Source organism: Ischnura elegans, chromosome 6, assembly GCF_921293095.1.
Source record: "Ischnura elegans chromosome 6, ioIscEleg1.1, whole genome shotgun sequence".
NCBI classification, from domain to species: Eukaryota; Metazoa; Arthropoda; class Insecta; order Odonata; family Coenagrionidae; genus Ischnura; species Ischnura elegans.
Genome location: NC_060251.1, coordinates 103,750,829 through 103,767,544, shown reverse-complemented (window position 1 = coordinate 103,767,544; position 16,716 = coordinate 103,750,829). Strand labels below are relative to the sequence as shown.

Below are 16,716 nucleotides of genomic sequence, written 5' to 3'. Positions count from 1 at the left end.
GGCAGTAGTTCATTCATCCATCCAAACAAAAGTGTTTCCCGTACTCCCAGAAAATATTCTTCTCGCAGTGATAACTGACCGTCAGACAGGAGACACTGATTAAAATTATTAGAGCTATAGAACACGAAGCAGATAATTTAAATCATTGCATCAGATGAAAAATTGTTCCCCATTTGATTTTTGTGGCCATACGGATTAACGAGAAATGATTCATTGGGAAAGCACTGATGTTTCTATTCCCGTACTACCAGTAGTGAGAAATATATCAAGTGAATATATAGTTGAAAACTTGTCTCTTCCTTAAAATACTTCGCCAGAATAGTCATTCGCCGTATATCTCTGTCACACAGTGGCAGTGGAACGGACAGTGAAGCTAGTCTCCGAAGCGGCTACTCATGTATGAGGCAATAACGCCCGGGATGGCATCATCCGATTCACTTGGATTTCAGGGCAAGTGCTGCCAAAATTTCAATCGAAATCTCAATTTTTCACAATATTTCCAGACGGTGACGATTCAGGACAAATTGAGTGACGAGGCAGGATAAATTGGTCTGCATTACGTTGGTTGGTTAGTTGGGTAAAGGAGGCGAAGGAGCCCAAGGTGCAGCCACCTCCACATGGTGGGCCCAGGGTCGTTAGGCTAGCTTCTCTGGATAGGTGAGCGAGGAGCTGCACATTTGCTAGATCATACTAAATTAAACCCCTTTTCTGACCGCAGGGGAGGTGAATTTGACCCTTGAGGGACATAAAACCGCCATAGTGAATCCCGAATGATAGTTACAATCTTCAGTGATATCTTCTTGCACGAAAATATGGTCAACATAGTCGGCGATGGCATAAAAGATCATAATCCCATCATAGTGACTACCCTTTACAACTTCAGACATTATTTCTACGTTTTTGACTGAAAAACATCTCTATTTCGCGTCATTTATCGCATGCATGGCGTTAAATGAGGTGGAGTTATGCGGGTTGCCTACACCACAAAACTGCTTTCGGGGACACGATAAAAGGTCATTTTCTCGATAATTAAAAGCAATAGAGCTGACGTTTTTGGTCTAAAATATCAAGGGAAGACCAATTCTATACTCCTTTGAAAAAAATGAGTGCTTGCTAAAACAAAATTTAAATTATTTACATTTTTATCGTTTTTTATTAAAAAATTCGAAATTTCAAGACAAAATGGCGAAAAGAAGATACTAACCGATTTAGAAAAAAAATCATATCTATAATACCCACCCGGGTACGCAACTTTTGCCGGGTATTACGATTCGCTCCTCAAAAATAGTGGTAAAACGAGAGACCCTAGTGTACACCCTTCCCTTCCTTTTTTCCCCTTCCTCTGTCTTCTCGTCTTACCACCCCCATCCTATCTTCCTATTTAAGCCTTTGCACACCTTGTTATATGTACCTGATGATGCTGCATGCGAAACCGGTCGTACAATAAATATAAAATTGTGGAAATTGCTCCTGCTTCTTTGTTTAGAAAATTTATCTTCAAGTCAATGTTGGGGAAAGCATGGAGTGAAATAGATTTCAATTTAAGCTATAAGAAATTTCAAATTTATAATTCAGAGCATTTAATTCGCTCAGTAGCCATTTTTCATTTTACAGTTCCTAAAACGCACAGAAATGCGAAACAGATCTCTCATACGCATGATGGTCGTGAATACTATAAAATTGAAGCACAAGGGAAGAATAATTATGTACATACTAAGTTTATTTCAAAAATTATTTCACAATATCAATTATCACAGACAAAAATTTGTTAACATGTATGACCGAGAGTCGATGATGTGGTTGGACGTCAATGCAGAGATGATATCACAGCTGTAAAGAGATAAGTAAGTTTTCTTTTTTATCATGTACTTCATAAGGTAACACATTGTAGCATCTACTCCCAAATGAAATGCGAAATATTTTCATCAGCATTCGTAATTAATAAATTGGAAAGTATCAGAAAATTGGAAAGTAAAAATTTACACTAGAAAATGTACAAATGAATAGCAATGCTTAAATTATGCATACCCAAAATATGTCACAGATATAAGTATAAAACAAATGCATGGATGAATCTATATATGTATGGATAATTGCATTTCAATTCAAAACTTCCCTGTAAGATTCTCAGAATTTGATCAAAATTTGTGTATGTTTTTTGTAATGTTACTGTACTCAAAATAAACACAGATAGACCGTTTTTCTTGAGAAATTATGATCATTTATTGGCGTCCTAATGTTTATGTGATTTTTCCGTCGATATTCATGTGACAATTTCATTTGCTCTCCGTTCCCTGAGTTTTTATACTCCGTAGCATGCACCAGAGTCCTCTAGATTGCTCTCTCAACACTACTCTCTCATCATAAGTTATTATATGGCAATATAGAGGACTCTGGCATGCACTACCTTATGGGACATCAACTTGCATAAGTGCCTATTTAGCCTTTGTTGCACGATTTCAATTGCGCTATCACCAATTGAAGTTTTTCAAGTGCCAACTTTCCATAAAAATTTCATAATGTTATCGCGGAAAAGTTGTTTTGTAGCGTGAGTCTTCGGACTCGACCGAAATTGTTCTCTAGTATTTCATTGTGGTGCCTTACCGTATAATTTCTTAAATCGTCCGTCTCCACAACTTCTTCTTCATCCACGAGCAGCTCTCGGTTCCCATACCTTCTCCTGAAAAGAGAGAATGGTAGTCGATTAGTAATTTAAGGATTTTTTTCTGGCGAATTCGTCAAAACATTTTCAAACTTAAAGTAAGAAATCCTCAATTTTAAGGATTCATTAGCTTAATATCTCCTTTTTTATCAACTGAGTGAAATTTGGCTGCTTATTACTCATCAAATCAACTGATTTCGGCGGTAATTGGTGGAACGAAGTAATATTCATGAGAAAATGCTCTAATTTGACCCATTGCATACAAATAAATTAATTATTAAAGGTACAATCAAATATATTGCCAAAACGATCAAATTAACTTAAATATTAAAAAGAAATTTTATCCATCCACCCCTAAATAGCCTAATATTCGTAACATACATACGAGCGGAATAATTCTATTTTGTCCATATTATATCCGGAAACTTACTCTAATGCCCTTCTCCAGCACACAAGTCCCAGGTACCCGAAGATGGCTACTCCCACGAAGAGTCCAGCAATAAGTGCCGTAGCCTCGGGGGTCCCTCCATAGCGAAGCGGTCCAGCCCTTGGCGCTGGGTGGTCGTGGAGCCAGTGGTCATCGACGCCTGGCGGCCGGTATTTGCCATCCGCCGTCGTAGTGTTGGAAACGTCTTTAGGCGGTGTGCTCCCCGCTGCCTCTGCCGAGAAAGAAGGTACTTTCTCTAGGTTTTTGGCATTCGATCGCTGATGATTCAATTTGTAAATTGAGGCTTACAGCATCTTTCTGTGAGACCAGTCTGCTGTTTTAATCTTGGTACACACATGATTGCTAAAACATTATTTTTTGTATTTGAAGTCTGTATGAAGGTTATGTGTTGCCACTGGCTCTTTATTGTGTATATTCGAAGCTTAGAGCATTTATGTGTAAGTACTGACTGTGTTAAGTTTAATGTTTACCTTTTTTTAACCGTTGAGCCCCATTAGTGAAAACCATTCTGTGTGTTTTTAAGTATATATTAAGATCATAGATTTACACGTTACATCCACATTCCATATTTAGGGAAACCTAGAAACTCTACCTTGTAATTATTTTTAACCAATTTTGAAACGCACTATAGTTAAATACCTATAATCCAAGCATAATTTTTTGCGAACATAAAGGAGCTTATTCTGTTTTATATACGGCCATGTGTCGTTGGACTTTGCAAACGCGTTTTCTAACAAAGGGGAAATTATTTATTGCTATAACGAGGGAATCACATGCCTTCACGTACACGTTTTATTCCTTTATGCCTTAAGGTAAACCTTGTTCTATGGAACCTAGTTGTTTGGGTCCCATTTAAGAATTGTTCACTCATATTAACGGTCCTTTTAGATTAACACCCTGCAAGGCCTTGAATTTTTAGTTAGCTTGTGTTTCAGCTTCTAATAAAATCTATTTTAAATGCCTTTCTTGCTCATATTTCGGCGATAGAATACCTGGAAGCACGCTGGTTAACTCCGAAAATGAATTGAATCAGAACGCTATTATCGATAATTTGAGCCATTTTTTACCTTTTAAACAAAGAAATCCTCTTAATTTGTATTCATTCCTCGCAGAAATCTAAAGTGTATCCTTCGCCAAGTGAGGCATGATCAAGGCATATGATTGATTTACTATACTCCTCCATTCTGGTAATATTTTTTCTAGACTTACTTATTTGACTTTTTTATTTTGTTTGGCACACCATTTTATGTATTTATTTTATTATCCTTTTGTTGTATGACTTATGTGCTCACTTTTCTTTGCTATACTTCATAACTTTTTTCCGCTTCAGCTATAGCTTCACCCCTTTGTTTAATCGCTTACTGCTGGTATTTACCACAAGGAACGCTAAGAACAAAAATTGCTTCTACGTAACGACCATAAACTTCCAAACATGCTATAATTAACCGGAGTAAGGGTTAAAATTCTCAGTGGCGTAACAAACAAATTGCTGGTGATATGATCCACATAATACCGTGCGAGCTACCTCTAGGGTTGTTTGCAGGGGGCGACTGATCACCAACGTGCAGCATGCAAGATGATCGCCTCATGCACACCGCATGATCATAGAAATATACTCATACGAGCAAAATATAAATCGTATCCATGCAAAGATAACAATTGCCAATGGTTATTAATTCCTATATCAAATCCAAGCAAGGTTAGAACTATGGAAGAAAAATGCAAAAATAAAAACATGCAATGAGTCGTCCTAGCGAATGACGCCATTAATTCTTTTAATTGAGACACCGTTGCTATCCTTAATTGTACGAGGAGAGAATGACGTATGAAATCTGTCTGTTTTGCAGTATTTTTCTTTTATTTTTTTTCTCATGATCATGTCTACCATAGTGCGACGGTACATCAAGGATATGTTTCATGTCGCCTGAGAAAAATCTTCCTCGAATTCAGTACATTAGCCTATGCTTCGATGTACGCTCCTGTAAAGATTCTCATCCTAAACGCGTAACATACTGGAAATACTGCACTTTTTGTCGTACACAACCCAGTTTACGGTTAGTTTTCGCGCATACTTCGCGTATGTGTTTACCTCACGAAAGATCCCGAGTAATGGCGATCCCTAGGTATTTTTAATTGATCAATTGATGACCTTGAGTTTTGACGAGGTAATATTTCATAAATAGAAATTGGAATTTTAAAACTATTGGTGAACCCAAAACTAGTATTCGGTCACAACCGTATCACTCGGGCAGGTGATTGAAAATAAAATGTGCTAGACCTTTCAACTCGCGGCTGAGCTTAAAGCCACCGAGTGCGTCCACCGGGTTGCGGATGGTGGGTCGACTTTTAGATATAGAGGTTAGCTGCGAGATAAGCGAGTTCTCTCGTCGAATAAGCAGTCGTGGACAAAAAGCGGCGGTATTCTGAGGGGGTATTGGGCTACCCTTGGGTAAGGTAGACCATTTAAAAGATACCAAAACCTGTGAAGATACCGTGACTTGGCGACTGGGGGACGCCAACAATTATGCCTCTCATCACCCGGGGGAGAGGGCAGCAGCTCTTCTTCACATGTGCGAAGGTGGAGACCATACTGGTCGGTACATCGACACACATTCCACTACGGGCGTGGTAAAATTTACTTTAACGGCTGTAGCACTGCGATGTGGAAGGCAAGGGGAAACCACCACATTATCATCCCGAGGAATCACAGCTACTCCACTCAATTTATGTAATGACATGATGGACTTCTCTCGGGTAAAATATTCCGGAGGTAAACTAGTCCCCCATTCGGATCTCCGGGCGGAGACTACTCGAGAGGTTACATCGGTCAAACGAGATAGAATGTTACGGATAGGAACATGGAACGTCAGATCACTTCGTACCTGCGGTAAGCTAGAGAACTTGAAGGTGGAGATGCGAAGAATAAAACTCGATGTATTAGGCATCAGCGAAATGAAGTGGCCCCAGGAAGGAGACTTTTGGAGTGGAAGCTACAGAATGATACACAAGGGATCGCTAAATGGTAATGCTGGAGTAGGCATAATGCTTAGAAAGAGCGCCGGGATGCGTGTTAAAAGCTACCTGCAGTTTAATGAAAGGATAGTAATGGTGAAGATAGATACTAAACCCGTAGCTACTGTAGTGGTACAGGTTTACATGCCTACGTCAGATTATGAAGACGAAGAAGTAGAAGATGTCTACCAAGATATAGCGGAAGTTATCAAGCAGGTAAGAGGGGAAGAAAATCTTATTATTTTAGGTGACTGGAACGCCGTCGTCGGCGAAGGTCAAGACGGAATAATAACTGGGAAATATGGGTTGGGTAACCGAAATGAAAGAGGAGAAAGGCTACTTGAATTCTGCACGGAGCACAGGCTAGTGGTTGCCAAAACTTTATTCAAAAATCCCCTGCGAAGAAGATACACGTGGAAGATGCCAGGAGACCGTAGAAGATTCCAAATTGACAGCAGTCTAGTGAAACAAAGATTCAGGAACCAGGTGAAGAACTGCAAAAGTTATCCAGGGGCAGACCATAACTTGGTTATGATGAAATGCCACTTACCGACGATTAGCTAATAGGAGAACTGAGTGGAGAGCTGCGTCAAACCAATCCTAGGATTGTTGACCAGTGATGATGATGATGATGATGAGACCTTTCAAATTTACTTTGAAATCATTTTAAACCCATACCTGTTGAGTTAGACGGAATTCGCTCGGGTGGTATCGAATCCTCACCGCCGCTAGAATTCCCTTCCACTCTCCACGTAACATTCACTTTGAAGCCATCTGGAACCTTTTCAGCAGCAGCCGGCGTGCTGACCTGTCCGAGCAATTAAAATAGAATATTGGAAAGTTGCCAAAAATTTCAAAAATAAATATGGCCTTGGTTGTTGTATAAACATATGGTATAGTTTATTGTACATGTCAATTAAAAATAAGGTTTGCATATTTCTATCGAAGGAGTACAGAGAACGAATGTATCTCCGAATTTCTTTAAAGTTGCTGGTAGCTCGATGATCACAGGATAACTATCAAATGACATTAATTATTTGGTAGAGCAATTTGTTTTGGTCAAGTTCTCCCATAAATCATTCAGCCACATTGTAGTTTTAAATTGGGGTAATTATTAGTTTCACCAGTTTTTAGAATAATAAGAATTCAGTAAAGATATTCATTTGTCTGCAAAAAAATTCGTTTAAAATACACAAGAAAACAGTGAAATTAGGCACCCAAGAAGTTATGATTTTACGGTGGGTTTGCCATGCAATAAGGCATTGCTAGATAGCATATTTAACGGAATAAGCGTTTAACATAAGTACTTCATTTATAGGGATGACTCATCTAACATGTGTCCATTCTTAATGGTTAAAGTCATGTGAACAACCCTCGTAAACAATGCAAAATATAATAAGACTACAATCATAGAAAAAATCGTAAGCAAAAATATATTCAAGCACTAGGATCTAAGTTCCGATTTGCAGGTTACTGAGTTGGTAAGATAGGTCTTTAGCTAGCAATGGATTTATTAAATCTTACTTTGTAATAAATATATAAATAATCAAAAACGCTCGTAGTATAATTTTTATTAATCACAGAATTATTTACCTTTTTGCTTCTAATCCACGCATAGCCGTAGCCACGAAGCAATCATTATTTTTCAGGAAATCAGCTGCCGTAAGAGAGTCGAACAAAGGTAAACTGTCGTATTGCGTCTTCTTAAATATCTTTGTCCTTAGAAGAACTACTAAAAAGCTCGACGATGATTTTTACTTCGATCTCTTGCAATCAAGGCTCTACTCTCTTAGCGAAGTGATGGTGTACCGTGTGATGTCGTCAGAACGCGTTTCAGGTAATGTGTGACTTCAAGCGATATTTCAGAACTTTTAATGAACATTTAATGACGGTTGTGGAGAACGAGGAGAGTTTTGGCTTATATATATTTCAACTAGTGAGAAAATTGTATTTTCAATGACACTTAGTAGCACGATGAACAAATTTCATGCAATGTCCCCCATTGAGGACTGAAATAAGGTACAAATATAAACCAACAACAATTCAACTAATCACTAGTCTTCGATCTCTGACACTTCCTCCATCTCATGGTGGAAAAAGTTCGTAGCGCGTGAAGACACAAATTGTAAACGTGTTTGAACAGTTAAAAATTCCCTGTATAACCGGCTCGATTGAATTTCAGAATGTTTTCCATCCTCTGAACACGTTTTCATTAATGCGTTAACTTTGTCCTTGTCTGAAATGTTTGTTTATATGATTATGATCAGCTGAAGCCGAAAATGCTGTTATTCATGCTTAATATTTGACGATTACTTTTATATTATCAAATTATTTTAACTTTGTAATGCTTAAAACGTTAGTGTATGTGAAAGCACAATTTTCTGAACAACTTCGAGCCGCTGAAGCCGAATATGACATTATTTTTACTATAATTTTGACTATCATTTTTTGAACTAAGCAAATAATTTAAAGGATTAAATGTTTCTATTTTAAAGTACCTAATCAAAACAGCTATTTCGAGATGATCTCGAATCGCTGGAACCGAATCTGCCACTATTTTTACTCAAAACTAGGACCATATAAACTACATGTTAGAGTCTGAGACCATGTAAACTGTAGTTTATATGATCTAAGACTCTACCTATGTCTATTATTGTTTGCACTATGTGAAAAATGAAAACAATTGATTGTTATGACATAAAAAAATAGATGTATGCGATTTTTTCGATTCACTGCAGCGGAAATAATTGTTATTTTTATTTAAACAATGACAATGACTTTTATACTACCATATTATTTAAACAATTGAATGTTTAAAAATTAAAACAAGATATGTCTATTTATACGAGTTTTTATGATGCTTTTGATCTGCTTAAGCCGAATATGCAGTCATTTGTACTTAATCTTCGGCATTTGCTTGCATATAATCAAATTATTTAAATAATTAATTGTTAAAAATTAAAATACATAATAAGAGCTCTTTATGCATGACTTCGAGCCGCTAAGATCTAAGTTCAATATAATTTTTCTACAGATGTGAATGCAGTTGTTTACACTATGCGAATTATTTAAGTAATTGAAGTTTACATATTGATATATTCCAAATTAGCTATTTCTACGAGGTTCTACCGGCTAGTTTACCATCAGTGACCATGCATAAGCAGCGCATTGTATTTCAAATCTGTCTGGGGCTTAGGCACTGACTTTAATACTTCCTTATGATTCGGTTATTTTTCGATGCATATAATTTATTACATGTATTGTGTTTGAAACTCTTAATTATACGAAAATTAAATTATTATAATAAAGATTTAGTGATGTTTAGTATCTCTTAATTTTATTCATCGTTAATGGGATTGTTATTCATTTTTGGGATTGGGATTAATTTTTCGAATTATTTTGCCAAAAAATACATGGTTTGATTTCGAATTTGAATGGCTCGTAGGCATAAAGGGTTTCATACTCTTTCGATTGACTATTTGTAAAATGAGCGGTAGGTAATAGGGTAGTTTCCTTCATCAAAGAAAAGGAAAGGCGATTGATGGCGATTCGTAACCCAACATTAGTGTATTCATAATATACAAATTATTTGGTTTTAGGAATTCCCGTTTAGACGAATGGCAATGGTCAATTTTAACCGCATTTGAAAAAGGCCAGATTGGCACCCATGCGATGCCACTCCGTGACGTCACAGGACCTAGTTTCTATACGAGTAGATAGGAGATCGTAGAGGATAGGAGAACGAGAGATAGATTTACATCGTCTGAGATTACCAATGCATGCATGAGGCGCAGAGCTCAGGGAAACATCTCTTAATAATCACCTATTAAAACTGCCTATGGTCGGAAAGTTTCCTTTGTTTGAAAAGTTATTAATAATACTTATTTAAGCCAAGCGCTACCTGTTAGCAGGGTACTCTGCTAGCAGCCTGCATCGCAGCGGCGGCGTACACATCTTCGCACCAAGGTCACCTCACTTTGCGGCAGCGGGAACCAGAATGACGTCACAAGGGCTTTTTCCCAGCATTCATACTTAGCCGTCGCGTTTTCGCGCCCTTAAAAATTTTCACTTTTCATTTAATCGCGAAAAATAAAACGTAAATTGAGTACTCCAGAAGAAATAATCTTTCGATTTAGGCAATAAAAAAATAATATGAAACCACCCTATTGCCGTAGGGAAAATTACAACAATCGAATAGGTCCACCTAGCTGCATTATCTCAAACTTTCAGTGTAAAGTTTTGATGCGACTTATTGAGTTATGCCTTAAAGGACTAACCTTATTAGTTTTCTCCTCTCCTGTGACGCCGTCTTCATGTCCAGTGTGATCGTGGATGTCACTCAACGGTGTTAGATGTCCCATTTCCTCATCTTCAATGGATGGGAAGACAAGGGGTGGTGTGATTCCATGTGCTGGAGTCTCTTTACTTTTCGTTTGCTCTTCGCATGCTGCAACGAGACTTTCAGAGTTCAATGCTCAATGCAACGAAGAAATTAAATTAAATTGAATTTGGAAAATGAATCAGCAGTTGTAAAATCTTGGTTAAAATTATTGTAAACAAAACCCGCATGTTGTCTCTTTCTCTCTCTCTGAGGAGTGATGTCTGATGATGAATGAAAATTTTGGTGGCTTAATCTTTCTGAAAAGTATATGCATTAACGAAGACATCGAGCATTACATGAAGTATCTGCAAAGATAAAATAATTCGAATATGAATGGTCTATAAGAGATGAGAAAATGTGACAAAGATCTGTAGGGAATTTCCTTCGAATTGTCCGTTCTACATGCATATGTAGGGGTTTTCGAGTGTGTTTCGCACATTGAGTAGTGGCTAAGCTTTAAGAAATAGAAGGTAAATTTTCTCGCTAATAATTAATATTAACAATGCAGAAGACGTTGCAAGCGAAACTCCTTTGCTGCCATATCTATCTCTCAATGTCTTTCACTTGGCCTCACGAATGTTAATGACCCCTCGGGTCTTATTTCCATCATGTCCACATGCATTTTTTTACTCTCACACTTCCGGTTCTTCGGTTTATACGGCAGAGCTCTCTGCCATCAGGCTCACTCTCCTTAACGTTAGCAATAGCAATATGTTATTAATGATCTGTACAAATTCCTACAGCGCTCTCCCGTCCTCATCTACTATCGGCGCAAAAAAGATTGAACGCGAAACTTTAAGCGACTGCATGAAATTCTGCCAAAGGTCTATAGGGTCGTGCTATATATTGTTCTACTCATTGTTTATTCGACTGCAACAATAAATTATCAAAAATTGTTGGAACGTAAACGTTTAGCTTGTACAACCGAAAGAGTGAAGAAGAACACGCGAAAAACTATGAAAACGACGAAACGGTCGTCTTCTTCACCTCGTCACGGGAAAAATATTTGATTGGTGCATTTCATTATATTTTTTATAGAGATAAATACATCTTCGCTCTACAAAGAGCTTTTTAAAATTAAATTTTACGCAAGCTTTGACTTTAAAAATGGCGGAAAGGTAGATTTCAATTTTCGAGGTGTAGAAGAGTATATGGATATCGAAGTTACGATTGCTGTAAGAAAAAAATATTTCCAAACTTTAGATGGAAGGAAATGATTATATTGTTCCTCTTACTTAAAATCAACCACTAAAACGAAAATCGTCCTTTCGGCAGAGTGCATCACCGCGGGGCCCTCCAGTCCACATCTAGTTATTCTTCTAGCCATTCAATTGTTTAGAAATGCAATGTACGCTGTCATTCCTTAGTAAGAAAGGATTCCCTTTTTTTACATTCCCACGAGAAGATTTCCGTGGATCTCTGGACATGTGGGAATATCCGAGAACGAGAAGGCAGACGCAGCAACCAAAGACGCACACAGGTCTCCAGACTACGAAATACCTCTAGTCCCAGAGGAAGACTTGGGAAATGTCATAAGAAAAATAATTCAACAAAATTGGAAGAATCAATGGCTAACGATCCAAGGCAACTAACTTCATACATTTAGTCAGTAAAAGCTGAGTGGCAGACCTCCGTGAGGAATGTCCGCCGGTAGGAGATCGTTTCAGCATGTTTGAAGATAGGTCGCTGCGTCCTGGCGCGATCAAACCTCTTTGCAGAAGAGAAAATTCAGCCCAAGTGCGTTGATTGCGATTGTCCACTTTCAGTGCGACATCTTCTGGCGGACTGTGAAAGATATCAGGCCGCAGGGGTGAGTCATAACTTAGGAAGAAACCTAGCGGAAATGCTGGGAGACAAGAGACCCCCTAACATGTCACTCGGCTCATCAGAGTTTTACGATCAACTAAACTCTTGAATAAAATATAGTCTTCTTCTTCCTTCCAGGATTAGGCTACTAAGCCTATTGCGGCTAAATATTATCATCTTTTTCTTGGTCTATACTTCTCTTGCCAAATGGTTGATTTTCCATTGCTTACTTTGGAATTCTTTCATTTGGCATTCGAAGTATATGTTCCTTCCATCTATGTTTGTAGTCCTGTAGTTTGTCAGTGACCGCCTGGACACCCAGTTCATTTCTTATTTGAGTGTTTCTTATTTTATCCAATCTTGCGCAGTCTTTCATTGATCTTAAAAATTTCATTTCCGACGATTCTATCTGCCTCTCCATGGGCTACCACCTGATTGTGGTGGAGAGGTTTGAGTGCCCCAATGACCCGGAGAGCTATGCTGACGGGAGCGTATGATCCTGGTAGGGCCACCCAAGCCAGACAGGTCGAAGGGTAGGGGACTGACTAAGTGTACCCCACTGGTCCTCCAGGTTGGGGGTTGTGCGACAGGCCTGTAACCTGCCCATGTGAAACCTTCTTTAACTCATAAGCTTCACAGAAAGCCTCGGAATAAAATATAGTTGTGATTATTTTTTAATTTTTTTGCATTACTTTAAGACTAGTCATGTTTTTATTAGCATTATTGTTTGTTTATCTGATCAGTAAGTGGTGCAAAATGGCCATAGTCGTCGAAGCATAGTCACGTTAAGACTACTTTCTACTACTCTGGCATGCATAAGGCGACAAACCTGCTAGGAGGCCAATATAATTTCCACTCAAACTTTTAGCTTCCTGCCAATATATTCATTAATTATTTTCCCTATATTATCTAGGTTAGAAAAAAGGATGTGACCTAAGCATTTCTTTACGCCTGAAAAAATTAATTACAAAATGCATATATATTGATATTTTATTATTGTGAGTGGATATGCCCAAGTCTGACTTTTGTGCCACAAATGATGGGAATACTGCTTGACGATTTCTTTAACAATGCGTTTAATCTGCTAAAGAACAGGTATGAATAAAAACTCTATCAATATTCCTAAAACTTTGCGAAAAAGACACGATTTATCCCATATAGTGGTGAGTACAATGAATGTACCGCGAGACTATTGAAAAATTCTGGTGGTTAAAGGAAAATATGAGAAACAAAAAGTAGTCGACTCTTTAACAATTAAGTGGATATTCGAATCGTTCATTTTTTGCATTGGCCTAAAGCCATAATCCCAAGTGAGTATTTTCATAACAAAAAGTTTTATTATATATTTCTTTTTTCTGGAATGTCTGAAGATTAAATAAAAAATCACCGATATATTGAAGGCTCTATCAAGTATCTACAGACTTGACTCCGAGAAGTTTGAAACTTATTTCTCCAATACTTCAGAACTTAACGTTCATTTTTACCAATTGTTATTACTTATTTGTGGACAAATTATGCGGAAATATTTTGAAGGTACATATTTTTGTAATTATGGCGATGTACGCCTTAGTGTTGTACTCTAGAAATGTACTCGCGGCCCTTAAGGGGAAGGGAGAGTTGTCATCACTCGCAGTACACTTACTCATAACCCCCATGATACGAATTTCTGACTACGTGCGTCTTCTCGGGCAATTCGTATCTCTCCCTCTGACCCTTGTCCAATGTCTATGCTTCTCTATGAAGCGTGGAGCTATGTTGTGGCCTAGTTCAACCCTCACACTCCGAGAACCCGTGTGACTGGCCTTTGGGATTGTGTTTTGACGGCAGCTATATATAGGAATTGAAGACAGAATAAGATATCGGAATCTATTTCGGTGTGCTCCTTCCTTATCATTGAACCCACTCATACCATTCTCAAAGGATAAGGGTTGGAGGGAGATATGTATTATGAAATATCAGAGATAATATCACAGATTTTTCTTTCATCTTTTCGCTATCCCTATCCTACTTGTAAACTTTCATTGTTATTAACTATACATATTTTACTTTGAATAAAAGGGTACTTAAAAGTAGACTGCTGATTTAAAGTAAACTTATAACAAATAAAAATTAAACAAATAAGCTAATTACATTTTCAAATAAAAAACAAATTTATTAACGGGGCCAAAATCGTAGTTTTTATCAAATATGCGTTAAATATGATGATGCCAAGTGAGTAAAATTTTTAATTGATGACAAAAACGAATCAAAATCAGTCGGGAGAGAATTTACTAGTGGCGGGAAGGTTGAAGAAAGAAACAATATCAGGACCTAGGGGAAAGCATAGAGGAGGCACAATTCCATCCCATGGAAGGCTGACTTCTCTTGCCACTTCGGTCGCATTTAATCAGTTTTCAAAAATGTCAGCGGCGCGGTGATGAGTGCAACGCGATCCACTTTTTTCCAATATTTTGCAGTGTAATGTACTGCATAGCAAGGAATAGCATTGTAAAGTAATGAATTTGATAGATCTCATCATCATGTGTATAAATTTCGGTTAATAGCCCTGATAATGCCTTATTTTCCCCTGGTACTCGGATCATTTTGTCCTTCAGCGATGCGAGTGGCGACTTTAGGAACCCACTTAAGTGCGCGGTGGTTCACAACACATTTAGAGGCCGACTAGAGGATCCTCTTTTGTAATATTCGTAATCAGGACAGTCGAGGGGGGCTTAAGGACAGTGTAAATTAATTTTATGTCTGATTGAAGTCGGAGGAGGGAGAGACTAGGGAGGGATAAAGAGGATAAAACTGCTTTAGTAGGTGCGTCGAGGAGAATTGGGTTTCTATATTTTACAATTTTTGCAAAAAACTTGTAACACTGTTAAGGGTGGAAAGATAAGTGGTAGCAGTCATTAACGTAATTGGGGGGCAATATGTGATCACCGGAAGAGCTATAAATGAGAAGTAGGTAAGTAGTATAAATACTATCAACTGAGTAGTTTTACCGATTGAAGAATATACTATCTGGAGCTTTAACGGTGAATATTTGTCATTATGAATAAAAACTTTCGGGCTATGTCGTCAATTCTTGGGTGGCCCCAACGTTTCCCGACCGATGCTGGTCGCTTTCTCAAGGGATTCTGAAGAGTTGGTAATTTAAATTCTTTTGTATAGGTATCTGTGTCAGGTGGTGGGGGGAGGGGATAGGGAGGTTGGAGGAGGCGGTTGCTGATTGTTTTTTCTCACTACGGGTTGCCAAGTACGGCTAATTTTAATGCCGGTGTCCCTGTTGAAATTGTTCTTTTCATCTTTGGATATTTCAATGGCGTCTCCTACGAGTCTCTGTTTAAAACCTTTTACTTTGGCAAGGATTTTGGCTTCCTTGAGGTCGATTGTGTGGTCAAGCGCTGCGTGTTCGGCTACCGCGGTCTTTGTTGACTGCCCCAGTCGAATCGCTCTCTCGTGCTCCTCCACACGTGTTTTGACTGATCTGCCTGTTTCTCCGATGTTTTTCTTCCCACAGGTCTGGCAAGGAATTCGGTTGCTTCCTTCCACTTGTAGTGGAGTTCTATCCTTGACGGTTTTTGAGAGATCTTTTATCTGTATGTATCGTGTTTTGGTAATCGTGTTTTGGTAATCTGGATGCCCGAGATTAGTCTTGATTAAAATTTTATCGATTTTTGACGAAGATTAACTGCCAGAAATAATTAAATTCAAGCCTCTTCCTTATTCTTCATTGCTCATGAAAAAGTGTGACCTCCCTAATCGGAAAAAGAACTCATTGCGATTTTAGTCACAGCGGCTAACTTTTTTTCGACTACAAGAAATTAAGAAATTTTTTCAATGAGGAGGCCATACTGTTTTAATATTTCTCAGCTACGCATCACACCGGTTTATTTTTTAAATTTTGCGTTACATTTTTTTAATAACTTCCTCATGATGTAACTTTTGACTCTTCTAATTTGGAAATGCAAATGCCGACCTTCTTTCGTTAGCAAGAAATAAGTGAAGGTGCCTATTAAACTGATCTCCGAAAAGTTTCCACACGGTTGCTCAAATAATGATAACATTACTCGCCAGCATGCTATATCCCTCTCCTGATATTTTATTATTATTCTTAAAAAATTAAATCAATTCCACCATTCTATGTGTTACTTAATGTCATTTAATTTATTTTCGTCATCATGTAACCGAGGCAAAAAACGAATTTAACATTTCAAGGTGGTAGTACTGTGCGAGGTTTTGTGTTGTGACGTATTATTCAGTCAAAAGTGAATTTAATATAATTTATTTGGCTCTCATTATTTTCACTATCTTCCTAATTTTGTGTGAAATAATGCTTGACTTCTCAACTCATCTTCAGTTCTACGTGGAACGTTGACATTACGATCCGTTATCTAGGTCTGTCCTTCTGAGTCATATCTT

At 37.9% G+C, this 16,716-nt stretch overlaps 1 protein-coding gene across 1 annotated transcript in view; it reads right to left on the bottom strand.

The window, feature by feature from the left end:
- Positions 1-1,699: 1,699 nt before the first annotated feature.
- Positions 1,700-16,716, bottom strand: part of LOC124161288 — a 31,434-nt gene continuing 16,417 nt past the window's right edge. Inside the window, exons 3-7 of the mRNA XM_046537587.1 lie at positions 10,400-10,569; positions 6,801-6,930; positions 3,093-3,321; positions 2,605-2,680; positions 1,700-1,830 (exon numbers count right to left, since the gene is read on the bottom strand). Of these exons, the coding sequence (XP_046393543.1) occupies positions 1,825-1,830; positions 2,605-2,680; positions 3,093-3,321; positions 6,801-6,930; positions 10,400-10,569 (611 nt within the window). The 3' untranslated portion in view covers positions 1,700-1,824. The remainder of the gene's footprint in view (positions 1,831-2,604; positions 2,681-3,092; positions 3,322-6,800; positions 6,931-10,399; positions 10,570-16,716) is intronic.